Source organism: Zalophus californianus, chromosome 14 (genome assembly GCF_009762305.2).
Source record: "Zalophus californianus isolate mZalCal1 chromosome 14, mZalCal1.pri.v2, whole genome shotgun sequence".
Taxonomy (NCBI): domain Eukaryota; kingdom Metazoa; phylum Chordata; class Mammalia; order Carnivora; family Otariidae; genus Zalophus; species Zalophus californianus.
Genome location: NC_045608.1, coordinates 5,269,221 through 5,295,765, shown reverse-complemented (window position 1 = coordinate 5,295,765; position 26,545 = coordinate 5,269,221). Strand labels below are relative to the sequence as shown.

The following is a 26,545-nucleotide window of genomic DNA, read 5'->3' as shown; positions in this document are numbered from 1 at the left end:
TTGTTCTGACAGCTGAGATTTATTAGAGCGACATGCATGGCAAGGGAGCACCACCCTCGCTGGGGAGGGGATGCAGGGGAAGGGCCCACGGGCACCCTCCTGCTCGCCGCCGCTTCGTTCTCCAGCCCTGCTGCTCCGCGAGGGACTAATGTCGTCCCCAGAGCGGCATGTGAGGTAAAAGCATTCTCTGCCACATAATAAATAGTTGTAAAAAAGCTCCCCAGGGTCAGACTGCCCAGGGCAGCAGCAAGCTGTGTCCAGATGTCTTGAATCCAAGATGAGTGAGGGTTTCCAGGGGCCTGACCGACCTCCTGGGAGCAGTACACAGACCAGGGGGACCAGGCTGGAAAGCGGCCACTGCCAGCCTCCATGGTTCCCCAGACCAGCCCCCGGCCTTGCAGCTAGGCCTCAGGTCAGCGGTCAGAGGTGGGGGGCCAGGCTTTCTCGACGTCGGCGTGCATGGCCTGTGGAAGCCACTGGCAGTACTCAGCCAGCAGGTCTGCAGGGGGCAGGAGGGACGACAGTCAGAGGGGCTCTGGACCCGGCTGCCCGCTACAGGGCCGATCCTCCCACCAACCCTCCAATGCCTCAGTGGGTCCCATCCCGTCCACTCGCAACCCCTTGGCCACACTCACATTTGGGGTTTTCCTTCCAAGTAGCGAGCAAGGCCTCTCGGCAGTTGGCTTGCTCAGCAACAAGGGCTCTCAGGAGACTCTCTGTCCTGGGCTGCAGCCTGTGGGTGGGGACGCAGGTTGTAGGGCATCACTGTGTCCAGAAGCTGTGGGAAGGGGCAGGTACCGCTGCCAGGGCCAGCCTTACCTAGGACGGTGAATGGTCTGCCTCTGTCATGCTGGGGGTGTTGGCCAAAGAGAAGGATCTAGACTCTGTCACCCCTCCAACCTCATCTCCTCTTCACACTTGAATCTTTGCTGCCTCTGATCTGCCACCCTGGCTTTCTTCATGGTCCTTGAGTACTCCCACCCAGGCTGCTGCTGTACATGCTGCTCATCCCACCTAGAACCTTCCTCCGCGTTTCTGCTCACAGCCTTACCCCCTCCCCATCTGCTTGGTCAGACTCCCCTGACCAAACTTACTCCACTGGATGTCCTGCTCTGTCCCTTTGTAGCTCAGGCCCCACATGCCATCTGTCCTAGTTACACTCTCTCTGGTGTTAAGCTTCCACAGGGACGGGGCTGTGCTTGCGTCCTAGCACAGGGACATGCCTGGCACAGAGCGGGTGCTCCAGACTGTCTGCTGGGTGAATGACTTGATTGGCAGGGGGCACCTGGCCCCATGCCCCCACCCCGAGTCCCAGGGAACGCTGGTGCATGTGCACGCCTGCCTGCCTCCTCTGGTCAAGCCCCCTGCACTATCTAGGATGCTGCCTTAGGAAGGGGGAAGTGTCTTCTTGGAGCTGGGCCATGGGTAGAAAGAAAAAAAAAGGGAGGGGCAGGGATAGGGAGAAGGTTATTGGGATGGGGGGGGGGTCTGTGCTGAGCCGGCAGGCGGCCCCCAGGGCTTCTGGTACAGGATGCCTCCTGCTGAAGCCTGGAGCTCAAAATGGGCTGACCAGGATCTCCCCAAAACCTCAGAATGTGACCTTATTTGGAAAGAGGATCTTTGCAGATGTAATTACCCAGAAGCTCATACTGGATTGAGGTGAGCCCCACGTCCAGTGACTGGTGTCCTTATAAGAAGAGAAAACCCAGAGACAGGGAAACACAGCCTCCTGAACACAGAGGCAGACATTGGAAGGACGTGGTCACAAGCCAAGGAATGCCCGGATGCACCAGGAGCCGGAAGAGGCAGGAAGGATCCTCCCCTAGAGCATGCAGAGGGAGCACAGCCCTGCTGACACCCTGACTTCCAACTTCTGGCCTCCAGGGCTGTGAGAAATAAATTTCTGGTGTTCTAAGCCACTCGGTGGTGGTAATTTGTTATGGCCGCCCTGGGGCACTCATACGGCCCCCTTCCCCACCATCTGCCACCCTTGCTCCTGGGGAAGCCTCTACCTGGCCCACGTCTTCAGCATTGTGCTAGGGCTGGACAGCAAACAGCCCCGGTAGGAGGCCAGCTTGTGGAAGACCTGAGGAGAGACAACAGGATGGGGTGAGGGATCCTGGCTCACCTTCTGCCCACAGTACCAGGCAAGGGGCCGAGGGAGCTGCTGGGCTGCCTACCTGCCCTTCCAGCAGAACCCGGGCGAAGTGCTTGTAACAGTCAATGCCCTCTGGAAAATCCACCTGCACTGCAGGGAGCGGCCAGCCGACACGATCTGGAGGGCAAGAGCCCATGAGCAAGGGTCTGGGTCCCCACAGGTCCCTAGTCCTGACCCTGAGCCCCGGGTCCCACCCAGCAAAGAGGCAGAAGGCCTGAGGTGACACGGCCTGTGACCTGCATTTTCAGGGCCCCTGGCGTGCGACCATGTGTCTGCTGGCGCCCAGGGCTGGCAGGAAGTCACCCCGACTCACAGAACACGCTGGCCCGGTGACAGATTACCCGCCCCCTCTCCGGGCAGTAGGCGGGCGGCGGCTCCTCCAAGGGCTTGTCAAACTGGCAGTAAGAAGGCAGCAGGACCGGGATCCACTGGACCTCCACGGCCGAAACGCCTGGGAACCAGGAAGGGAAGGGCCGGGGGTTGCCGTGGACATCGCTTTTGCACGGGAGGGGTGCCCAGGTTCTCCCCCAACAGGATCCCGGTGACAGAGCTCACGGAGCCGCAATGGGTCAGGCGAGGGGCCGGCCACCAGCTTGGCTACCTTTCATGTACATCTTGGTGGTCTCTACAATTTCCTGGTAGATCACAAACTCAGGGAGCTCTTTGAAAAGGACGGAACTGGGGTGGATGAAGACAGGGTCATCAAGGAGAGGGGTCTGCAGAGAGAGGGAGAGTGAGTATGAGTCTAGGAGAGGTGCAAACACCAGTGAGATGAGCCCACGCAAATTCCATTAGGCACTCAGCCCGGAGGCGGGAGAGCGTGTGGTCTGGACGTGGACACGCACGTGGGGCGGATCTGGAAGCCGAGCAGCACTGAGCCCTGCAGCCACCGTGCTGACCCAGGCGGCCAGGGATGACCCTGAACGACGCGGTGCCATGTGAGAGAAGCCACACACAAACTGCTAACGTGAAACATCCAGAACAGACAAATCCATAGAGGCAGAAAGCAGATTCATGGGGTGGGGAGTGAGCAGAAAACGGGGAGCCACTGCTAATGGGCACTGTCGTCTTCTGGGGGAGGATGTGGATGCTCTGAAGCTGACTGTGGGTGTGGCCACACAGCTCTGTGGAGACGGAAAACCACTGAACTGCACACCTTAAAATGGGGAATTGTAGCATATATGATTTCCCTCTCAAATAAGCGGTTCCAAAAACAAAGTTGGGGGCAAAGCTAAGGCCCAAAGGAAGATGTGACCCCACCTCACACCCCACCCTGATCCTTGGTGGGGACTTTCCCAGAGGCTGCAGGGACTCATGTGTGAGGAGGAGGGGGCCCCGAGCAGCCCCTCACCAGGGGGGCTGAGGGCCCAGGCTGGCAGGACTCCAGACAGATGGGGAGGGCGGGGTGGCAGGGAGCCTGGCGCAGCGCCCGGGGCCAACCTTGTAGGCATTCTTCCACTTGTCATCCAGCAGGTCCTCACTCTGTACCCTACGGGCCAGGTGGTCGCCCAGGCCGGCTACCACGATCTGCCGCAGGTAGGTCACCTGGCTTTCAGATGGCGGCTGCATCTTGGGGTCCACGAAGAGCCCGGCCTCAGGGCACACAGTATTGACTGCAGGGAGAGGCAGGTGTGAGGACGGCGGAGCCCAGGGCTGCCTCTGCCCTGACCTTCTGGAAGGCCTCACACCACTCAACGTGCAGCTCCAGACGCAGTTGCCGGCTCGCTTTGGCTCCTCTCCAGGAGGAGGCTGCCAGGGGAGGCAAGGCCCTCAGCAGGGCACAGCTAGCTGCCTGCCCCAAATCCACGTCCTTCTCTCCCTTAGGAAAAAACCCCAATTCCTTAGCGGGCAGCAGAGGGAGCTGCTAAGGGAGAACCTGTTGGGCCCGCATGTGACTTCCCCCTTGGCCTGAGCACAGGAGCATGTGTGCCCAGAAGGGACCCGAAGAGCGGGTCATCCCCAAGTGTGCCCAGCAAGGCAAGACCGTCTCCTCTGGAGCTTCTGCAGGCACTGCTGAGCCAGGCATGAGATCAGGTGAGGCCTCACCCTTCGGCAGGGGGGCGGCGGCGGAGGGCCTGAAGCTGTGGGGACACCCTGGAAGGGGAGAATGGAGATGGGGCTTTGGGCCCTGCAGCTCAGAGGGGAACGCGGCAGGGAGAAGAACAAGACGCTCAGGACTTAGAAGGAAGATCGTCTCTGTTCCGAGATGTGTTACGTAAACGCCCTCTGTCTTTTCCGCAAAACCCTTGGCAAAACATATGTTGTTTAACGTAAAGAAAGAGAGAAAAGGAAAGAAAGAGAAAAGAAGCAGGCCCAAGGACAGAACGCAGAAGGCCAGCCGACTTCGATGCCCGCCGGAGGCCCTGCCTCCCACACCGAGCTTCCCTGAGGTCTGGTCTCCACCGGCTTGGAAAACGGGGGACCGCACTGTCATCTGCCCCCTGACTCCCAAAAGGGGGCCTCCACTTGGTGCAAGGGGGGAACCCCGGATGAGACTATGGGGGGCCCAGGGGCTCCTGGGAAGATGCGGTGAGCAGCAGGTCCAGGCCTGCCCTGGGGACACAGGGTGACGAAGAGGGATGTTAGTAAGGAAAAGAGACTGAGGAACAGCTCAGGGGAGAGAGGGTGCACCTCACCCCTCCCTTGGCACGCACGTCCAAGAAGTGGTCAGGACCAATTTTGGGGTTACAAGTAAGTCCCAGTAAGTAGATGAATTTGTAAATGTGGAAGCCGTGGATAATGGGGATTAGTGGTATGTCATTAATGCTGCTCAAAACAACTTTAATCATTAAAATAGTCAGGTTCTCTGGCAGGTGTTGCCTGAGATGGGGGGACCTGGGGAGTCCCCACAGGCTGGCGTGGGGGACAGTACCTGCAGTGGTCAGCTGGCCCCGCAGGCGCCGGATCTCCAGCATGGCCTTGTACCGAAGCCCGTTGGCCTCGCAGAACTGGGGTGAGCAGCCAGAGTACTCGCAGGCTCCCACAGCACCTGCGGAGGAGGGGTGCACTCACCTGCTGCCCCACCCCAGCCCTGCCTGACCTCCGCCACCCCTCCACGCCGCAGGGGGCACGCACCCAGCAGCACCATGATGTCTCCGAGTTTGAGAGAGGCGCCTTGCCCCGCCCAGATCCTCTTCATCTGGGCCACCCGGGCCTGCTTGTCCTTCAGCTTGGTGAGCTCCTCGTTGCTGGCCGCAGGTCTGCAAACACACAGACACACACACACACACAGACACACACACACACACAGACACACACACACACACCACCCGGGCTACTGGCCTGGCCGCCCTCGGGGCAGAGAAAATGTCTGGGGGAGCCACTGACTAACACAGTTGAGGTCTTGGGCTCAAAATGCACTACCTGCAGCCCAGGAGATTAAAAATATGTGTGTCTCCTAAGCCAACCATTCCACGTCTAGAGATTGATTAACAAAGAAAGAATCCAACAACCGAATAATCATCACACGTGGCTGCACCGCTTTTGTGACAACAAAAAACCCTGAATGCCGCCGTTACGGCCACCGACGGCGGCCTGGGTAAGTGAATCACGGTTCCCCAACCCGTAAAGGGCTGACACCGGGGTTAAGGTATGCGTCAGGCATGGTTTGGAGCCCTTAGCTTGTGTTAACTACTTTAACCCTGACAATAACTCCACTATTATTAACGTCTCACCCCCATTTTCCAGATGGGAAAGATGAGGCGCAGAGAGGTGAAGTCACCGCCCTGAAGCCACAGAGCCTGGAGTGGCAGAGGGAGATGTGAACCCAGGTGCTATGGGCCAGAGCCTGGGCTCCAGAAATGAAGACAGAGCTCTGCAGGGATCACGTCGCTGCTGGGCTCAGGGAGGATGAGCACTAGCACGAGGCCACCCAATGTGCCAGTTACTCCCCCCGGAGGCCGGGCTCCCGGTCAGAGGGTGCCTGGGTTGCCTGCACCTCCGGCTGCCCAGTGCGGGGCAGCCCCCGCCGGCCTGAGCGGGGCCCCCAGTGCTCACCTGTCCAGCTCCTCGAACAGCTCGCGGACTGTCATGGCAGCCACAATTGTGATGGTGTAGGGCAGGCAGCCGTGTTGCCTGCTCAGTGCCAGCATCTTGGCGTAGCGGGGCGCCACGGGGAACGTGGCCATGGTCCTGCCCAGCGCAGTGATGGGGCAGCTCAGCCGGGACCTCTGCAGCTGCTTCATGCTGGAGGATAGAGGTGTGTGGTGAGGGGAGGGGTGCCGCAGCTAAGCGGCCCTGGTGTTCAGGGCAGCTCAGGAGGGAGAGGGCCGAGAACGGGCTGGGAGCTGGGCTCTTGGCTCCCCCTACCCCCCACCTACCTCTTTGTTTTCTGGGGTGCCTCCAGGGCACCCAGTGCGACCAACAGCTCCTCGGCGGCAATGAGGGCCTCCACGGAGGGAGGGGTTGGAAAGGGGAAGTTGATGACCTGGGCAGGGGGAGACGGGGCGGGGGCAGCATGAACACAGAGAAGGAAGCAGTGACCGCAAGGGGCAGCGCGGCAGGCCTGGCAGGAGGACGGTGCTCTGCACCTGTCCTGAGACCACTCACAGCCCCAGGCACTCTCCACGTCTGTGAGCCAGGGGAACCCCAAATGTCCCCTTCCTTCCTTTATACACACGATCCGCGTACTCAAAAGCACGCACTGAGCACCTAATGTGGGCCACGGCTGTTCTTGGCCACAGAGACCAAGAAAGCACACAACAAGGGCTATGCCTCAGCCGGAAGGGAGTGAGCACAGAGACAAATAGGGGCAAACATGCCCGCACGAGGACATGGTGAGGGGCAGAGGGACCGGGCTCAGGGACGGTGGCACCTGAGAAACTCATCTGGTAAATCCGCATACACCCGTGTTCACAGCCGCTCTGTCCCTAACGGCCGGAGGTGCAGGCAACCCAGGCACCCACTGACAGATGAACGGCTGCACGGAAGGTGGCCGGCCCGGGCCCATGATGGGGCCTGACTCAGCCGGCAAGGACTGAAGTACCGACACATGCCGCATTGGGGGTGACCCCTGAGGACGTTTACAGGAATGATTCCGTTTATATGAAATGTCCAAAACAGACGGAGCCATAGAGACTTTGGGGCTGGGGAGGAAGGAACAGGAATGACTAGTAATGGGCCCAGGGTCTCGTCTCGCTCTGCCTGCACCACCCCCCCGGGGAGCAGCAGAGAAGCGGGGACCCCTGGATGGGGCAATGTGAGGATGCTGCTTCGTCAGGCAGAGGATTGGGTCAACAGAACATTCTGTGCGCCCCAGGACGACGACAGCCCTCTGTGCTGTGGGCAGGCCCTCTGGGTGCTGGAGGGGTGTGGCCCTGGGGAAGCAGGGTCTCCAGGACACCCTGGAGGCATGTGGTGACGCAGTGTCCCGCGGGAGAGCACCAGGCGGCTGGGCAGGGACCGCTGGGCTCAGCTCCGGGGTTCCCTGCGTCCTGGGAGGCGGCCTGTGCCGGGGCGCGGGTGGGGGGCATGTAGACACAGTACATACACTGGGAGCTCAGTGGGGTGCGGGCAGGGCTGGGGCTGCTGCTGACCTTTTCAATGTTGAGTGCTTTCATCTGAAGGATCAAGTCTTCAACAGGTCTCCGGGTGATTTCAGGAGGAGGAAACTGCTCAAAGTCACCGAAAACCGCCGATGAATAGAGCCTGGGCCAGGAGAGGCACCAACGATAACAGAATTATTGTAGAAATAAATAAGAGGGGAACTCAGCAAGCCACCCGGCACTGGATCTCTACTCGGCCACTGAGGCCGGCACGTATGCTGCCCCTACCTCGTGTTCCTCTCCCGCGGCTGGGGCTCAGCAGCAGGTGCACCCCCAGGGCGGGGAGGATATTCCAGCCGCCACGTGGGCGATGGAGAGCAGCGCCTCGTGCGCAGTCCCCGGCAAACAGCAACCACTATCAGTTCTCACTGGGTTTTTGGGCACGATTTCTCAATTTTCTTCCTTATCACTTAAAACAACATCAACAAAACCAGCAATAAAGCTATCGAAAATTAGCAACAGGACACAGAACTGGGAAAAAACACTCGCCAGTGGCACCTCTGATGCGGATCTAATATCCGGATTAGGAAAAGAACCTGTTCAGCTCAACAATAAAACACAAATAACCCTGTTAAAAAATAAGAGATCTGAAAAAAACATTTCTCCAAAGAACACAGACTAGTGGCCAACAAGCACAGGAAAAGACGCACAGGGTCACCAGCCATCGGGGAGACGCAGACCAGGACCACAGTGCATCAAAACGGAGAAGTAACAGGTGTCAGTGAGAACGTGCAGCCACCAGGGAAAACCTTCGTGCGCTGGTGGGAGTGGCACACGGTGTAGCCACTGCGGGACACAGGGTGGCAGAGCGGTCATGGGACCCAGCAACCCTTCCCCAGGGACGGACCTGGGGAGATGGGGACACATGCCCAAGAGTGGGGACAGGAGGGGGTGTGGGCCTCTTTCAGGGTGATGAGAACGCTGGGTGCGGGCTGGGCGATGCTGCACACCCCGAGAACACTACACCCCCCAGAACTGCGTGCTTCAAAATGGCGACATTTCTGGCAGGTTAATTTCACCGCTGTGAAGCTGTCGCAAAATAAAATGAAAAGAAAACCACTAAAAATAAGTGTCTACTTCGGGGTCAGATTAAAGAAAGGACACAAGCGTCTGAGCACCACCGAGGCCCCGCAGAGCCCCCAAGGGCTGTCTCCAGTGGGACAGCACTCACCGCGGACTGGGGAGGGGACCCCCTTTCCTTGCCCCTGGTGGTGGCTGCTGCTGCACGGTGACTCCCCGCCAACCCCCCGCCAATCACTGGACAGGCCCAAGGAAGCCCACCTGTAGCAGTGGCCCGGCTCTGTCCGGCCCGCTCGGCCCGCCCGCTGGTCGGCTGAGGCCTGGGACACCCAGGAGACCCGGAAGGATGACACGCCGGTGACACGGTCATAGTGCCGCTTCTTGACCTTCCCACAGTCCACCACGTACTTGATGCCCGGGATGGTGAGGGACGTCTCGGCCACGTTGGTGGCCACAACACAAAGCCGCGTCCCCTCTGGGGGAGGTTGGAAGACCTGGGATTGTGGGGGAGGGGAGGCAGCCAAAACCACCAGAATCAGGAAAGAATTTGTGCGACACATGCGGGTGGGGGTCAGAGGGGGAGCCAAGAAATTTCTCTTGATCAGAGAGAAGTCAGGCCAGGATGGGTGGGACCCCAGAGGTGGCGAGGGTGACAGGCCCTCTCCTTGCCTCAGGCCACAATACTCCTCAGCATAAAGGCAGGGAAGCGCTCCTGTTCTCCAGAGAGATCCCAACACCCTTTTAAAACTGGGGGTGCTGATCTGATGACAAGGACAACCCAGGGCCTTCCCTGCCCTTCTCTCGATGCCCTAAGGAGGTGCCCCCGAGAGGCAGGATGGTGCCCCCAGCCAAGCATCCACCCAGCATCCACCCGAGGCCCCACGCTGTTACCTGAGCTTGCTTCTCTGGGGCGAGCAAAGAGTAGAGTGGGAGCACGTGGAGGGGGAGCGAGGCGTCTGGCTGCTCACCTGCAGGGAAAGCATAGGCCTGCTGCCACTCCCAAACGCCCACGGCAGGCGCCCACCTCAGGCTGCCCAGCGCCGCCTCCCCCCGGACCTGTTCTGCCTGCTGCCAGGGGCCTCTACCTTCCAGACCAGCACAGTGGGTGAGCACAGTCTGGGTCACAGTCTGAGAGGCTCCATGATCCTGATCCAGGTGGGAAATGCCCGCCTCACTATATAGTCTCCTTCTTGGAAGTCTGGCCATGAGCCCTACCGCCTGCTGGACGCCCTCGGGAGACCCCATGCAGCCCTGGACCCATCTCCGAACAGGGGGCCCAGGAACTGGGCAGCCCTCCCAGCCAGGTCTGAGGCCTGCGTTTACCCAGCAAAGCTGAGCACCCCCATTACAATCAACACTACAAATATCTGAGGGTCTACTTTGCCAGGCAGTTAAAGGAGCTCAGCAAACAGTAGGCACAAAGCAGCAGCAAGCCCAGCTCTCTTGAGGCTCGAGACAAAGACGTCTGGGCCTAACAACGGGGCCTGGTATACAGCAGGTGCTCAACAGACACTTGCCGAGTGAATGACCAAAGGAGCGTGAGCAGGGGCTCTGCCCAGGCCACACCTCCATCTGCTCCGTCATCCCCCAAGTCCAGATCAAGGTCGGAGCCCAGGGCTGCCTCCTCCTCCTCGTCCATCTCTGCCTCCCTGTCCTGGTCGCTTTCGCCTGCTGGCAACACCGAGTAGTTGTCCAAACGGATCTGGGGCAACGTCTACGGCAAACAAAACGTCGGAACCACAGACTGCAGGAGACGCAGGTCACAGGCCAGAAAGACAAGCACGTTCAAGCACGAGGCCCCATCCCCCCACCCATGAGCCACGAGGCCTCGGGAAGCCCTGGCAACCGTCCTCGCCCTAACACTGGAGAGAACCACAGGACTCATCTCACAGGGTTGCAGGCCTGCCGTGAGCACCGGGGCAACACTCGGAAGGCACTTAGGGCGCCGCCTGGTGGGTCCTAAACGCAGCAGGGGGGTTAGTGAGCTCCAAATGAGGACGCTGTTACCCATGGATCCACGACGACAACGTGGGGACACCAGGGGAGAGCACCCCCCTCCCCAGTTCTACAGCCAACACCAGGGACCCCGTGCCCTTGTTCTGTTTGCCCTCCCAGAGATCCTCACAGGCCTTGCTCAGGGCCAGCCTTCCAGAAGCTTCCTCCTGGCCCACAGCACAGGGAAGCTTAAATATTGGAAATCACAGCCCACCCTGCAGCCTCTGGAGCCGAACCATCCAACAGAACTCCCTTCCACGGCAGGAATGTTGTAGACCCATGCTGCCCAATATGGTCACCAGCAGCCCCAGGTGGCTACTGAGCCCCTGAAACATGTCTGATGCGACTGTGGAACTGAATTTTAATCTTATTTCATTTTAATTAAATTTGCCTCTACACAGCTACATGGGGCTGTCAGCTGCCATAGAAACAAGGCAGCTTCAGAGCCCCAAGCTGGCCCTACCACACGAGCCTCTACATACCGCCGCCTGGGCCTTCTTTGCCCTTGTCCTTGACTTCTTAAACTTCCGCATTTCCTCTACTGAATCTTCTTGATCTTCTTTTTCTGCAAGAGGAACAGATTGAGGAGGAAAACACCTTGAGGCCAGACCCAGGCTACGAGGACTGTTCTTTGTCGTCAAGGGTAAGGTCGCTGCACTGCTGGCCATTTCTTTCTTTGTTTTTAAAGATTTTAATTATTTATTTGAGAGTGAGACAGAGAAAGAGAGCGCGCACGCACCCATGTGCTCGCACGGGCAGAGGGAGCTGCAGGGGCAGAGGGAGAAGCAGACCCCCTGCTGAGCTGGGAGCCTGCCGCGGGACTCGATCCCAGGACTCCGGGATCATGACCCGAGCTGTAAGCATCTGCTTCACCGACTGAGCCACCCAGGCGCCCACTGCTGGCCATTCCTCAGGGACTGGTAGGGCAGGCAAAGGTGCCGGCGCTCACACAGGGAGGCTGTGAAGCTGAGGCTGACCACCTGCCGGCTATCAGGGCCAAGCGCTGCTGATTACCTGGCGGCCTGCGTCTGGGGTGTGGGAAGGCTCTCCTCAGCCTGCGGCACAGTGCGTGCACCTCTGCCTGCCCCGTCAGGAACACCAGGATGCCGCCTGTGGAAAGAACGAGACTCCTCTGCTATCCGTGCATTCCCGGAGCAGGCTGCCAAGAGCTGGGCGTGAGGGAGAGCTGGTCACAGCAGCCCTGAGAGACACAGACGAGCAGCGGACAGTGGCCTCCCAGACGGGGGACGTGTGACGGGGAGCTGGACAGAGCTCCTGCATGACCTGGCTGCTTGACTCCTCGGCATAAGCCCAGAAAACCAGGAAAGAGGGACGCAACCCAAAACCCGCACGCGGGTGCGCATGGCGGCTCTGTTCACAACAGCCAGGAGGGGGAAGTCACCCAGTGTCCGCGAACTGGTGAATGGCTAGACAGGATGTGGCCCATCCGCACAGCAGAACGTGGTCCCACCATACACAGGAGTGACGCGCGGACACCCACCACGACATGGATGAACCTCAAAGACAAGATGCTCTGTGACAGAAGCCAGGCACGGAAGCCCCTATCGCCTAAGTCCGTCTGTATATAACGTCCAGGATGGGTAAAGGCGGAGAGGCAGAAAATCGAATGGCGGGGGCCAGGGGAGGGGGTGGAGAGTTTGCATTTAGTGCGGACGGAGCTTCCGCCAGTGGTGACGAAAACGCTCCGCAGAGGGATGGAGGGGACAGCTGCACAGCACACGCACACCTCAGGGACACTGCGGGTCTGCTTCCAGCCCACCCTAATACGGCCAATATGTCTGCTTTCCCGGGGCCTATGAAAGTTATGTGGACGCCACACTGTAACCCATTAACTGTGTAATAGCATCGTGTCTAAAAACCAACTCCTACTCCTTAACTAAAAATACCTTATTACTAAAAACTGCTAACCATCACCTGAGCTTTTGGTGAGCCATAATCACGGACCACAGATTGCTGTAACAAACGCGATAATGAAGAAGTCTGAAATACTGCGAGAATTACCAGGATGTTTGACACAGGAAGTGAGCTAGCGCTGTTGGAAAAACAGGACGGACACACTTGCTTGACTAAAGGTTGCCCACAAACCTTCAGTGTGGAAAAAAAACGCAGTGTCTGTGGAAGCCTATAAAGCCAAGCACAGCAAACGGGGCCTGCCTGTGTTGTGAACGCCCGATGCCATTGGATTGCACACTTACGTACAGTTAGGATGTAAAGCTTATGTTATGGACGGCCCACCACCAGGGGAAGGGTGCCCCACGGGAAAAGAGCAGTGACCGGGAGGCCCGGAACCCCGAGCCTGCGCACTGGGGGTTTGAGGGCAGGTCCGGCCTTTCTGGTCCCCAAGGCCTCACCTGCTGGCAGCATTCGGTGGATCTTGCAGACCTTCCGGAAGCACTCGCTGCTGTAGTCTTCTAGCGGGGTCCGCTTGTTGAAGTGCACCGTCACCGGGAACTGCCTGGACTCCACCTGGGACACACCCCAAGGAGGCACCGGGGCTGCACGCTGAGCCTCCGCCGCGGCCTGGTGCCTCCCCCTTCCCTGGCCTGTCCAACCTCGGAGCTTCTAGCTCAGCACGAGCAGTTCCCTAACGCCTCCCAGCACTCACTCCCCGGAGTGGGGCCTCCACCAGCAGAGAGGCCCGCCCCTCCCCCCCCCCCCAAGTGCTCAGCCGCCTCTGACCGGGCGTCCAACTGTGAATGCCGACAGGCCCCACTTGCCCCCGCCAGCCCGAGGCTCTGGCCCGGGCACTACCTTGATGACCGGGGGCGGCTGGGGGAAGAGCCGCTGGTTGTGTGTGAAGTCCTCCACCCGCAACGTGGCCGACATGATGAGCAGCTTCAGCGGCATGTGCCTCTGGGGGATGACAGACTCGGTGACGGAGGGAAGGGTAGCAGCTCACAAGGCTAGATTTCAATAGGGTGGAGTCCCACAGTGGCTGTTCATACGGAGAGCCACAGCCCTGGCGCTGGGCCCAGGGAGCCCATGCTCCCGACAAGGCGCAGGAGTCTCGCCCTTGGCTCTCGGGGGGGTTCCCTGGCTCCCCCCCTTGCCCTACCTTTGCCCGGAGAGACACGATGCGGGACAGAAGGCCGATGAGGATGTCCGTGTACACGCTCCTCTCGTGGGCTTCGTCGATGAGCACCACCCTGTATCTCTGCAGCAGGAAGTCCTGGGGAGAGGCAGCGCGGTGAGGCCTGCCAGCCCAGGCCCCAGCTGCTCCAGGGTCACTCACACCCCACAGCTCCCCCTTAAGGAGCCCGTCATAGCTCGCACGGATCCTGGAGCACCTGGTCCGTGAACTCAGGCAAGCTACTTCGCCTCCCTGTGCCCATTTCTCCCTCTGTAAGATGGGGCAACAGGACCCACCCCACGGGGTCACGGTGAGGTTTCCATGACAGTCACTACAAGGTGCATGGCCTGGGGCCCGGAACCCGGCAAAGAAATTGCTGGAGGAAGGGCAGCTACCATGCATTAAGAGCCAAGCTGCCAAACCCAGACACCTGTCGGGTAGGGAGGGCAGGCAGGAAACAGAAACGGAGAGGTGGCAGGCGGGACTGAGGGCAATCAGACAGCGTACACCAGACACAAAGCAGCCGTATTCAGCCACACCGGAGCCACATTCACAGCCACCTTCCTGGGTGACCCCTGTGTCCTGGCAGAGACAGGCATCACCTCTACCCTCCCCAGAGGTCCCAACCCAGGTGGACGTCACACAGCCAGCAAGGAGCAGTATGCATGTGGCCGAGGCACAAAGTCAGTGAACCAAATCACAGTAACAGGAGTTTGCGAGTAAGGAGCACCTTCTAGGTGTTATGCTAAGGTGCTTCCACGCGTCATGAAGTTTCTGCTTCGAGAAAATTATATGAGAAAAGTACAGGCTTGCAGATCAAGAAGCTGAGGCTCAGAGAGGTTAAGTAACTTACCCATGGTCACACAGTGGCACCATGCCGTGTGGTGCTTTGCCGGCGGTCAGCATGCCAACTGCTCACCCTCGCACAGTGACATGCGCGCTCCCCACCCCATGCTCATTGGCCTTGCTTTGTGAGATAAGATGAGCGACCAACCTTCTGGATTTCCTTGAGCAACACGCCATCCGTCATGAACTTGATTCTGGTCTCTTCGGTCACGTTTCCTTCATATCGGATCTGGTAGGAGACGACCCTGAAGAGACAGGCTCCGGCTCAGGGCGAGCAAGGCCCCGACCAGCTGCAGCCTCGTGGCCACACCAAGGTAGACAGCAGAGGCCTGGCCCAGCAGCTGCCCTCAGCAAGGCACGGACGCCACCCGGCCTGCGCCAACGTGATGTGGAGGGGGCTGTCACAGCCCTCTGAAGGATACACCAACCAGACACGGACCTCGGCTGGAGCGCAATTCAATCAACCAACTGTGGAAACCTTTTAGAAGAGCGCGGACATGAGAACGCTCCAGAGTTCCTCCAGTTTTAGTTAGGGTAAGGGTATTACAAGTGCTTTCAAGAGTCCTTATCTCCAAAAATAAAACAGTCTTGGGGCGCCTGGGTGGCTCAGTCGTTAAGCTGCCTTTGGCTCAGGTCATGATCCCAGAGTCCTGGGATCGAGCCCCATATCGGGCTCACTGCTCCGCGGGAAGCCTGCTTCTCCCTCTCCCACTCCCCCTGCTTGTGTTCCCTCTCTATCTTATTACATATATATATATAAAAAATAAATAAATAAATAAATAAATTGATTAATTAAAAAAACCAAACAGTCTTGACCTTGCAGCCCCACACAGTGGAACCTTGAGGATGAACTCTCCGCAGCCAGCACTGGCTTCTAAACCCCGGGGGGTGAGTGGGGCACAGATGAAACCTTGGCCATGACTTGACAATCATTGAAACTGGGTTGAGGGGGCGCCTGGGTGGCTCAGTTGGTTAAGCGACTGCCTTCGGCTCAGGTCGTGATCCTGGAGTCCCTGGATCGAGTCCCACATCAGGCTCCCTGCTCGGCAGGGAGTCTGCTTCTCCCTCTGACCCTCTTCCCTCTCGTGCTCTCTCTCATTCTCTCTCTCTCTCAAAAAAAAAAAAAAAAAAGAAACTGGGTTTAGGGTCCGCAGGGGCTCATTCGCTAGTCTTTCTACTTCTGTCCGTGCTTAAAATGTCCACAATAAGAAGTTAAAAAGGATGAGAAAAAAGGGCAGCTTTGTATGTATTGGTATTTTCAAATATATACCACTGAATGCGACAGGAAGGACACAGAAAAGCGTGGGCAGTAGGAACCATTTCTGTAAAAGTCAGACGGGAAGAAATAGAGATGCACACAGCTGCTTGTCTGTGCCTACAAGTCTAGAAGGCTCCACAGGAAATATGCTGGGGGCACCTTGCCCCCCCCCCCCCGGCAACCAGAACAAGCCTCCCCATTCACATGCCAGTCCGGGGTGGGGCCAGGTACACAGCAGGTACTACTCCCTAAACATTCACTAACGAGGCAGATGAAGGGAGCTCTATGTTCTTCTGTGCTTTCTCAATTTTAGACCACACTGGACGAGCTACCCCTTCGAACCCGAATACCGTGGTCTAGGCTGGGGCCCAGGCACATGCATTCTAAACACGGCCCCGAGCCATTCCCAAGCAAGTGCTGTACTTGACGAAGCATGTCCTACAGGCTTACTGTAGCAGAAGGTCTGTACTCAGGAACTTCGCCTAACATAATTCGCCCATGCCCAGCACTCATCACTGCCTGGCTGTGTCTGACCAGGCGCCTGCCACTCTGTTCCGCCCCTGAACCCGTCAGGGTCCTCAGCGCACTGCGCATGAAGTGACCACCAGGGCCTGGCTGCCTGGTCCTTGCTCTGTGGCCCCCTCCCCAGGAAGGTCCTGCTGTCCAGAGTGTGGGAAGCCTTCTTGCACAAGGATCTCCACGTACTCAGATGCGGAAGCAACACTCCCACCCAGCACCCTTGGGACGGACAGGGCCCACGAACAAGGCCAGAGGACCACCCTGACCCCTCCTCTAGGAGGCAGAGCCCTCACCTCTGTGACAGATTCATCTCCTTGGCCACTCGCTGGGACATGGCCACAGCAGCCACTCGGCGGGGCTCGGTGATGCCGATGATGCTGTTGTCACTGGGGGAGGAGAGCACAACACATCAGTGGTGCACGGGCCCACTCGTCCGTCCCAAAGTCACACGCGGGTCCATGCCAGGATTCGGGGTGTGGAGAGGCCCTCTCCAGGGGTGACGGGACGGGCACCAGACAAGCTGAACAGCAAAAGGGACCAGCCCGCCGGTCAGCACACAGACGCTTCGGTGGTTGCAGCCCAGCAGAAACCAGGCAGCAGCTGCTAGAACGGGGCCCGGGGGGAGCTGGCCCTTAGCCAGGGGAGCACGTGCTCGTCCCGACACAGAACCTGCCAAGAGGACAGGGGCCGGATTCCAGGCCGTGCCGAAAACAGTGCAGCAGGCCCACGGCTGCTTTCCTGGGAAAGGTCTGCGTACTGGGTTGGTGGTGGCTGGCGTGTGGGATCTGAATTTCGGGAGGACTCCCAGTCCTGTGCCTGGACTGTCTGTACAAACGATGTGGCTGATGCCGGACCATCTGCTTTCCTTCTGGGCATCTGGGACTCGGGGAGGTACCAGGCAGAGGGTGCCGAGGTGACCCCAAACAAACACCCCGGGTACTCCGTCTCTACTAGGCTTCCCCGGTGACAACTCCTCACACGTGTTGTCACAACTTGCTGCTTCTGTGTGACTCTCCCGGGAGAGGATTCTGGAAGCCTGTGCCTGGATCCCCCAGACTTCACCCCACGTGCCTCTCCCCTCTGCCGGCTAGGTTCTGTGCTCTTTTGCTCTAATAAATCACTCTCATGCGTACAGCTACAGGCTGGGTGCCATGAACCTTCCCAGCAAATCCATGAGGCTGGGTGGTCTTGGGGACCCATGACACACACGGGTCAAAAGTGCCAACAGGAGGCGACATTAGCGAATGCACGGCCCCGCATGCCGGGGATTGATCTAAGCATCTTACACAAACTCCCTCATTCCATCTACATAACCCGTGAAGTAGGTGCCATGGCTGTTCTTATCTCAGAGCTGAGGAAACGGAGGCCAAGAGAGGTGAAGCAGCTTGCCCAAGGCCACACAGCACATAAATGGCAGAGCCAGGACTAGATCCGTGGGGGCTCATGTTTGGAATAACTTTTGGGGATCGCACCTCCACTGTCCCGCGAGGGACCCACGGAGGACCCTGTGGCCAGCCCCCACCTGCTGTAGCCTGCTTCGTAGAGAAACTGTGGCACCTGCGTGGTCTTCCCGCTGCCGGTCTCCCCGCACACGATGACGATGGGGTGCTCGGCCACGGCCTCCATGATCACTTGTTCTTCAGCGAGAATGGGGAGCTTCAGCCGTTCTTCCTGGTGAAAGAGAGGCAGTCAGTGCTCAGGGAAGGTGGGGGGGCGGGTGGGGAGTCCCCTGCAGAATGGCAGACGGCATCAACAGGACCACGAAGGGTGACGCAGTTTCTGGAAAGGTGCCTGTGGGCACACAGATGCTGTGAGCCTTCCTAGCAAGTCAATGACGCCCTGCCACAGGGGAACAGGTGAGCCCCTGACCGCTGAGGAGTGGGACAGAGGGCCACAGCCCACAGGACACAGAGATATGGGTGGGGGACTTCAGTGTCCGAGCAGACGTTGGTGGGGGCGGCTTGGCCGGTGCAGAGGAGGCCCCTGAGACACAACGGTCTCGGCTGTTGCAGGGAGCGGCGTGGGGTCATTGATATATGATCACTCCGGTAAATAACCTGGCGCTAATTTTATCCAAGTCAAGGATGTGCGACCTGGCAATTCCTCCCCTAGACACGTGTTCCAGAGCAGTGACTTTCTTTCTTTAAAATTTATGTGAGAGAGAGAGAGAGCACGTGAGCGAGCGCCTGCGTTAAGGAGGGGGAACAGAGCGAAAGGGACAAGGAGACTCCCTGCTGAGTGTGGAGCCTGATTCCATGACCTGAGCCGAAATCAAGAGTCAAGACGCTTAACCTACCGAGCCACCCAGGGGCCCCCAGAGCAGTGACTTTCAAACCTTTTCCTACAACCCACACACAGAACACATTTTGTGGTGACTCACTACGTACATGTGCACAGACACACACATGCATTGGGTTTGAACTGCGCGGGTCGGCTTCCTTATGCACAGGTATTTTCCCTAAAAATAAAGTACAGGACTAGGGGCGCCTGGCTGGCTGTCAGGAGAGCATCCGATGCTTGATCTCAGGGTCATGAGTTCGAGCCCACGTGGGGCATACAGTTTACTTAAAAAAAAAAAAAAGTCCAGAACGATAGATGTGTTTTCTCTTCCTATGACTTCCTTAATACCATCTTTTCTCTAGCTTACTTTATTGTAAAAATACATTATACGATACATGTAACGCACAAAACACTATCAATTGACCGTTTCATGCTTCTGATAAGGTTTCTGGTCAACGGGGCTATTTGCAGTTAAGTTTCTGGGGAAGTCAAAGTTGAATGTGGGTTTCTGCCTGCGTGGGGAGTGCCCCTAAACCCGTTTTGTTCAAGGTCAACTGTATCATATACTGAAAAAGTTTTAAGAACCACTGCTTACCTTCACTATGTGAAGCATGCTCACATGCTAATTAAAAAAAAAAATTCTACTCTATTTCTATTCTATTTGCTTCAAAAACAAAAAGTGCTGGTCATCTCATGACCAGTGACAGCCGTGACTCTCAGTTTGCAAACACTGCCCAAGGGAAAATGTTGCACGTATAAGGAATACTTGCGAGAGAAGAATACTTGAACTGTGCCCTATTCACATAGTGGAATACTACACAGCGGGGGGGGGGGGGGGGACCCCCAAACAAATGAACTTCAGCTACATGCATCAACGTGGATCAATCAATCTCAGAAACATAAAACTAACAAAAAAGCAAAATGCAGGGAAAAAAATGACATGTCCCTGATAAAACCAGGTAAACCTAATAAATGGCTTGGGAACATGTATGTGGAACAAGCAGAGAGAGGGGACAAAGCTGGGACGGGCAGCAGGGACACTTGATGGTGGAGCCCGGATCCCTGAATGATGGTGTGAGGCAAAACCCCACACCACCACCAGCCATCAGATGGCACTGCGCTCTGATTTCACCTAGAGGGAAATCTAGGGGCGCCTGGGTGGCTCAGTCGGTTAAGCGTCTGACTCTTGGTTTCGGCTCCGGTCATGATCTCAGGGTCCTGGGATCGAGCCCTGCACATGGGGCTCTGCACTCGGTGGGGAGTCTGCGTGGGACTCTCCCTCTGCTCCTCCCCCCACTTGTGCTCTCTCTAAATAAATAAAATCAAAAGATTCTCTCCCACCCCTGCTTATAAATACTCTCTCAAAAAAAGTCAGTCAGCTTGCCCTAACTACACGTAAGCACATAAATTTACCTATGACTGAAACCAGTTTCAATAAATAGTATTTATTCTTACGTAGAACACTGCACTGATATCTTCGTTTTGGTTTTTTTTTTCCCCATTAAAAAAAAAAAAAAAAGGAGCTGGTCACGTCCCACGGATATCCACAATACAATCTGAGGTCTGAAACAGCCCCTCTTGGACCCAGGAGGCCGCCTGCCTCAGGGACTCAGCTCCGTGGTTCTAAGTGTGGGATAGACCCTCTCCTTGGCTCCTGCTGGGCTCTGAGTGCTTGCCCTAGATGGCTTCCCAGGCCCTCCTGTTCTCCCCCTTCACGGCCCCCAGTCCTTTCCGACGCGGCTCATCCCTGTTCACAACAGTGAGGGGTCCATGTCCGCATCCTCTGGTGGGCTGACAGCGGAGGCTACAGATGGTCGCACTCCCGGGGCCTGGCCCACAGCACACACTTGGGCATGGAGGTGGGGGCCCCCTGTGCCCCGCGTTCTGCAGATGAAGAAAGCCCAGGAATAGGCTAGAAAGTGGTGGAACCAGCTGTCCACTTCAGGTCAACGGACTCCACAGCTGTTGGCTCTTGTCTGGCCGAGTGGCCCCCTGGGCCAGGACCCGTGGTCAGGGGCCGAGGGTGATGGTGAGCAGGTGACGACAGAAGCAGCTGACACCCACCTCAACAGCCCTGGCCCTGTGCCGGGTCTGCTGTAGACACATGTGCACATACTCCTGCGTCTCGTCTCCACGACAACCCTACCAGGTAGGAACAGCTGTCCCCATTCCAGGCGAGGCCGCTGGGGTACAGGAGGTGATGTGACCTGCTCGAATCAGGCATGCCCCCCCTTCCACATCCTCAGACCCCCACTGTGCTAGCCTAAGCGCCGATCACCAACACCAGAGCAGCAAACCTGCATTTCAGGGGTGCGGTTCACAGGAATGAAGACGGCAGGCTTTGCTGGGGCCCTGGCCGGGGTGGAGGTTGCTGCGGGAGGTGCCGAGGTAGTCCCGGCCACACGGGGCTGGCTACTGGGCCCTGGGCTCCCATTCTCTGCACCAGCATCCACCAGCTCAGCGGCAGGGGCCTCATCGGGTTCAGACTCCACCGAGGACTCCGATTCCTCCTCTTCCTGGTGATAGTGCTTCCGGTGGGCCCCGCTGAGGCTGCTGATCTTCTCCTGCCCCTGGGCTTCGATCCTGTCAGACTTCCTGCTGGGACAGCCAAAAGTCAGGCACAAAAGTCCTACAATGGACCTGACGCAGCTCTGTGTTGCTATCTATCCCACAGAAGTCAGGATCCAAAGGCCACACCCTTTCCCACCTCAGGGCCTTTGCACTTGCTATTCCTGCTCTCTGCACATACATTCTCCCTCACTTGACCCAAATGTCACCCAACAGGGAGACTCTCCCATTTCCCTCCACCCTCTTTCCCTGCTTTATTTTCTGCCTAGGGCCTCTCAGCACTAGATATAGACATATTCATTTGATTATTGTCCATCTCCCCACCATTAGAATGTAAGCTTCTTAAGGGAAGCTTACTTATTATTTTACTCTTGTGCACCCCTCTACCCCCAGGACCTGGAGGAGAACTTGGGACCTAGTTTGCACCCACAGCAGCCATAAATGCACAATGCTTAAGGGAGAAGGTTAAGAGTAAGACAGCAGTGTGTGGGGCGGGTCTAGGGTAGGAGGGGCGCGTGGGCTCCGTCTAAGGCTCAGCTGCCCTACAGGAAGGCCAGCTAGTGTGGCTCAAGACCAGGTGGGAACCTGGATTTTAATGTGGTTGTACTGGGTTGAACAGTGCCTCCCCAGAATTCATGTCCAGAAACTCAGAATATTACCCTTTTGGAAAAAGGGTCTTTGCAGATGTAAGTAAGGTAAAATGAGGGCATCCTGGATCAGGGTGGGCCCTAAACCCAATGTCCAGTGTCCTCACAAGGAGAGAAAAGAGAGACAGACAGAGACAGGAGAAGACCGAGGAAGACATGGAGACGTGCCGGGAGACAAGCCAACCTCAGTGTCAGCTTGGCAAGGACGGGACGCCCAGGACTGCTGGAGACCACCAGAAGCTGGGAGAGAGGCAAGGAAGAAATTCTCCAGCTTCCAGAAGGGCCCAACCCTGACGGCCGGGGTTCTGGCCTTCAACACCACGAGAGAATACATTTCCCTTGTTTTAAGGCACCGGGTTTGCAGAGTTTTGTTACGGCCGCCCCGGGAACCTGGACAAACACGCTGGCGGAAGACCTGAATGCCTTCATGACAGGATGTTAACCCGACAAAACTTGCTGATAGGCCAAACCTAACCCCTGACCGCCTTAAAAGCAAATGCTAGCCTCCTCGTGTGTGCCAGAGCTGGAAACCTGTCCTGCAGGACTCTGCGTCACAGGAACCCCCACGTGGCTGGACCGAGAAACTCTGCAGCCTGTGTGTCACCAGGGTTCTGGCAGTGTCGGGGCCTCCACCCGCTGCCACTGCACATGTCTGCTCGCCCCCAGGGCGCTGGCAGGATGGCCTGGCGCACTCACTCTCTGCTGTGGTACATGCGGTCCCCCGTGCCCAGCTTGGACGTGGTGTAGAACAGGCTCAGCTCGGCTTCTGAAACCTGGACTTGGCTCAATTTCTGCAGCATCTCTACTCGCTGGGGAAGGAAACGAGTGTGTCAATCATCTGGCAGGACGACCCTCTCGTCAGAAAGGAAGCAAGACTCTACATCAGGTTTTGGCCTTGCTAACAACTAGTCTTTTTAACCCAAAGGTCATGTTACAAGTGCTGCACGGCAGTCTCGCCTCCCCGAGAGCCGGGGTGGCTTTCTAGCCCCAGACAGAGTCTGGCGCCGCATGAACCAGGCCATCTCTGCATCACTGCGTGTCAGGAGGGATTATCCACCATCCAGATGCCCATCCGAGGGAGACCCAATAAAGGAGGGCCCGTGTGTGTGATGCGGCGCTCCCCAGCTGTCTCACAGGGAGGAGAGGCTCTGGTGTGCCGGCGAGGGGTCCCCACGCTGCCTTCAAGAGCACGTGGGGGCAGGGACAGGTGGCCTCCTTCCCATGGTGAGCGGGTCAGGAGTTTTATTACTCTTGAAATTATGTTTATGTACTTTTATATGTCTATGTATTTTGCAATCAATAAAAGGAAAAACCATGTACAGAACGGTGGAAAAAAAATATAGCATAGGATTTTAAAAGGACACCCTTGCGGCAAAATGAGCCTCCCTGTGCCAAGGGCTCTAGGGCCTGAGTGTCAGGGCTGCGAACAGGGGACCCTGGGTGGTGGCCTTGACAGAAAGGCAAGTGGGAATCCCATGAAGTCTCCAGGTGGGGGTTCCTCAGTGTCTGTGCTGTAGGCACGGCGGGCCAGAGAGCATTCGGCTGTTCTGTGCGCTGTAGGCCGCGTGGTAGTGTCTCATGCCTCCACTGGGTGTCTCCAGACACCACCAGAGATCCTCTCGGGCAAAACTGTCCTGGTTGCGCATCGCTGCCCCAGAGCCAAATACCATTCCCAGGAAATTTGGAAGGGCAAAGGAATGTGTTTAACTTTACCACAGACATGAAGTTTTAAAAATGCAGACTGCGGGAAACTCTACAGACAACCAACCTGATTAACTTCAGCAAATAAATGACAAGGGGGGAAAAACAAAAGAGGTGGGGTAGGGGAGCATTTATGAAACAACTGGAAACTTGACCTTTACTGGATATTTGATATTTTTAAAAAATTTAGGTGTACTAAATGGTCCTTATTTTAGAGATACAATTGTAAATATATATGGATAAAATATTATGCATACGGGGTTGAATAGTGCCCCCCCAACATACGCCATGTCCCAGAATGTGATCTTCCTTGGAAAAAGGGTCTCTTCAGATGTAATTAAGTCAAAGATCTCGAGGTGAGATCCTGCATTATTCAGGTGGGTCCTAAATCCCAAGACAAGTGTCCTTATAAAACACACAGAGAGGGGACAGCCATGTGAAGACAGGGGCCAAGACTGGAGGGACGTGGCCAGAGGCCAAGAATGCCTGGGGCCACCCCAAGCTGGATGGTAGGAAGGCTGCTCCCCGAGAGCCTTCACAGGGAGCAGGGCCCTGCCCAACACCTTGATTTCAGACCCTTGGCCTCCAGAACTACAACAGAATACATCCCTGTTGTTGTGAGCCACCCAGTTTGTGGTCCTCTCTTTCAGCAACCCCGGGACCCAAATACAGATTTATGCTACCCGGGCTTTGACCCAGGAGGTGGGAAAGTGGCCAGCTGTGGAGACGACCGGGGGACCGTGGGTTGACAGCTGCTGACACTGGTGACAGGTACAAGTGAGCTCAGTGCGTTAGGTTCTCCATTTCTGTAGATGCTGGAGTTTCTCATTATAAAATGTATTCCTTAAAAAAGTATGAAGGGAGAAAGGTTGAAATTCTCCAGAATAAAGTTAAAAAATAAGGGACACAAGAGGATTAGGACAAATAAAGAAGAGATGAGCATGCTGATGGGCTGACTCCCCAGTTAACGAACATCTGGCCTCAACAAACCTGGGTTCATCCAGACTGACAGAGCTCCTGGAGGGTCTGAAGGCTCTGGAGCTGAGTCAGGTATGGGGGCTGCTAGCCACAAGAAGCCATTCGAATTAAAAATAAATCACATAAAAAATTCAATTCCTCAACCATGCTAGCCACACGTGACTAGTAACTACTATATGGGATTATGCAGACCCAAAGCATGCCCCTCATTCCGGAAAGTTCGGCCAGTCATGCGGCAGGGATCAAGTTGGGGGACACATACCCCGTCTCTCCCCAATGTGGGGAGCTGTGTGCACACCCTGTCAGAACAGGCCTACCTGGCTCTTTTTCTCCTTCTGTTCTAAGATTTTCTGCAGCATTTTCCGCTCTTTCCTGGTCAGAGGCTTCTTCTCCTTCTTCGACGGGGGAGGGGCTTTAGGCTTCTTTTTCTTCTTTCCCGGCAAAACGAGTGCATTACTTGCATCTACTCCTTTCAACGTGTCTTTATCTGAAAAGACACACTTGCCTGAACCCCCAGCCCAGGGACCAGAGTCCACATTAATGCCATGTTCTCTGGGGTGGCTCCGTGCCACCTCTCATGGGCACCCCTGCCCCATGTGTGAGACCCCCTGAATGCCCACAAAGGAATGGGGGTGCAGGCCCGTCACTGTTCTCTCAACTTGTCTGCCCAGCACCCGCCACGTGTCAGACTCCTCGGTGAACCAGGGCACCTCCATCCTAGTGGTCAGGGGAGAGGGGGCGGGGCGCCAGTAGGGAGGGTACATGCTGCAACAGCGCTCCCCTCAGAATGTGGTCCCGCTTTCGGCGGACGCCTGAGGTCAAAACTGTGCTCCCTGTGGGCAGCATCTGACTCCACTAGCCTCTGGCTTTGTCCGTCCTCGTGTCACGAAGTTAGGAGAGGCTGGCTGTCTCCTCCCACAAGCATCTAAGCTCAGCAGGGCAGAGATTAAAAACAAAACAAAGCAAACCCCTGTTCCGTCTCCTACAACAAACCCTGGCACACAGTGGGCGCTCCTACTAACGAGGGGGAGTCCGAGCAGAAGTGTCAAGCACCCTGGAGCTGAGCAGAAATGTCTGGGCTAAAAAACATATTCAGGGGTCGCTGGCAAGAAGATTATAATAGAAGCCAGAGATGTAGATGGGGTTACTTTACTGTCTTGCCCACAATCCCCGTGCTACTAAACTAGGGCTGGGGGCGGCCGGCTGGCTCAGTCGGAAGAGCGGGGGACTCTTGATCTGAGAGTTCGAGCCCCACGTTGGGCGTGGAGAGAACTTAAATAAAACTTAAAAAAAACTAGTGCCGGACTCCACAGGCGAGAAAGCCTTGGGATTGCCCCAAAATCACCGCTAAAACTAGACCGTCACGGTGTCCTGCTCTTTGGATCATCTGAGGAGAGGAGGTGCCTCCTGGTCCCCCCGCCCCAGAGTCGCGGAGGCAGGGCGCAGGCCAGCCCGGGCCCAGTGTCCGGCCCGGACGCCTTACCCTCTAGTTCCAGCCGCACGGGGGGCGGCTCCGGGACGCCCTTCGAGGCGCCGGGGGTCGCCTGCAGGCGCCCCTTGACGTTGTAGCGCCGGCGCAGCTTCCCCATGACGCCCAGTACTGCCCCGGTTCCGGCGGGGCCGAGTCGGCAGCGCACCCCGAAGCCCAGCCCACGTGGGCTCTCAGACCCCCGGCTCAGGCCCCGAAACTTCCGGGATGCGTTCTCGCGAGAGCTGCGAATAACCGGGGCCTGGCGAGCGGGCTTGGGGGCGGGGCCAATTTAGAGGCGGGAGCGAAGCCTGAGGTCGCCGGGGAGGCCTGAGTTTCAGCTCTGAGCGGTTCGCACGTGGTGTGGCTGAGTCTCAAAATCTGAGTCATCTGCTAATACTAATTTAGTTACTTGGGAGTGGGACTGTTTTGTCACCTTTTGAAATGTAACCCCGCCCCCATTGCAAACTTCT

General features: G+C 57.1%; 1 protein-coding gene across 3 annotated transcripts; it reads right to left on the bottom strand.

The window, feature by feature from the left end:
* Positions 1–26,292, bottom strand: DHX37 (DEAH-box helicase 37). 3 transcript variants are annotated; one of them, XM_035723974.1, is made up of 27 exons: positions 26,088–26,292; positions 24,922–25,091; positions 22,622–22,734; positions 21,008–21,308; positions 17,953–18,101; positions 16,724–16,816; positions 14,802–14,898; positions 13,793–13,906; positions 13,489–13,590; positions 13,089–13,203; positions 11,731–11,826; positions 11,199–11,281; positions 10,288–10,435; positions 9,613–9,689; positions 8,983–9,215; positions 7,693–7,804; positions 6,478–6,584; positions 6,155–6,343; positions 5,234–5,358; positions 5,031–5,147; positions 3,599–3,771; positions 2,760–2,874; positions 2,472–2,609; positions 2,181–2,275; positions 2,013–2,086; positions 636–733; positions 1–499 (listed from the first exon to the last, which is right to left on the bottom strand). In XM_035723974.1, exons 1-27 carry the CDS (start codon positions 26,191–26,193, stop codon positions 414–416), a joined length of 3,426 nt encoding a protein of 1,141 aa, XP_035579867.1. In that variant the 5' UTR covers positions 26,194–26,292; the 3' UTR covers positions 1–413. The 3 variants fall into 3 exon arrangements, with proteins under 3 accessions (XP_035579867.1, XP_027432601.1, XP_027432602.1); XM_027576800.2 differs by having other exon boundaries at positions 21,008–21,305; XM_027576801.2 differs by lacking the exons at positions 21,008–21,308; positions 22,622–22,734.
* Between the last annotated feature and the right edge of the window lie 253 nt (positions 26,293–26,545).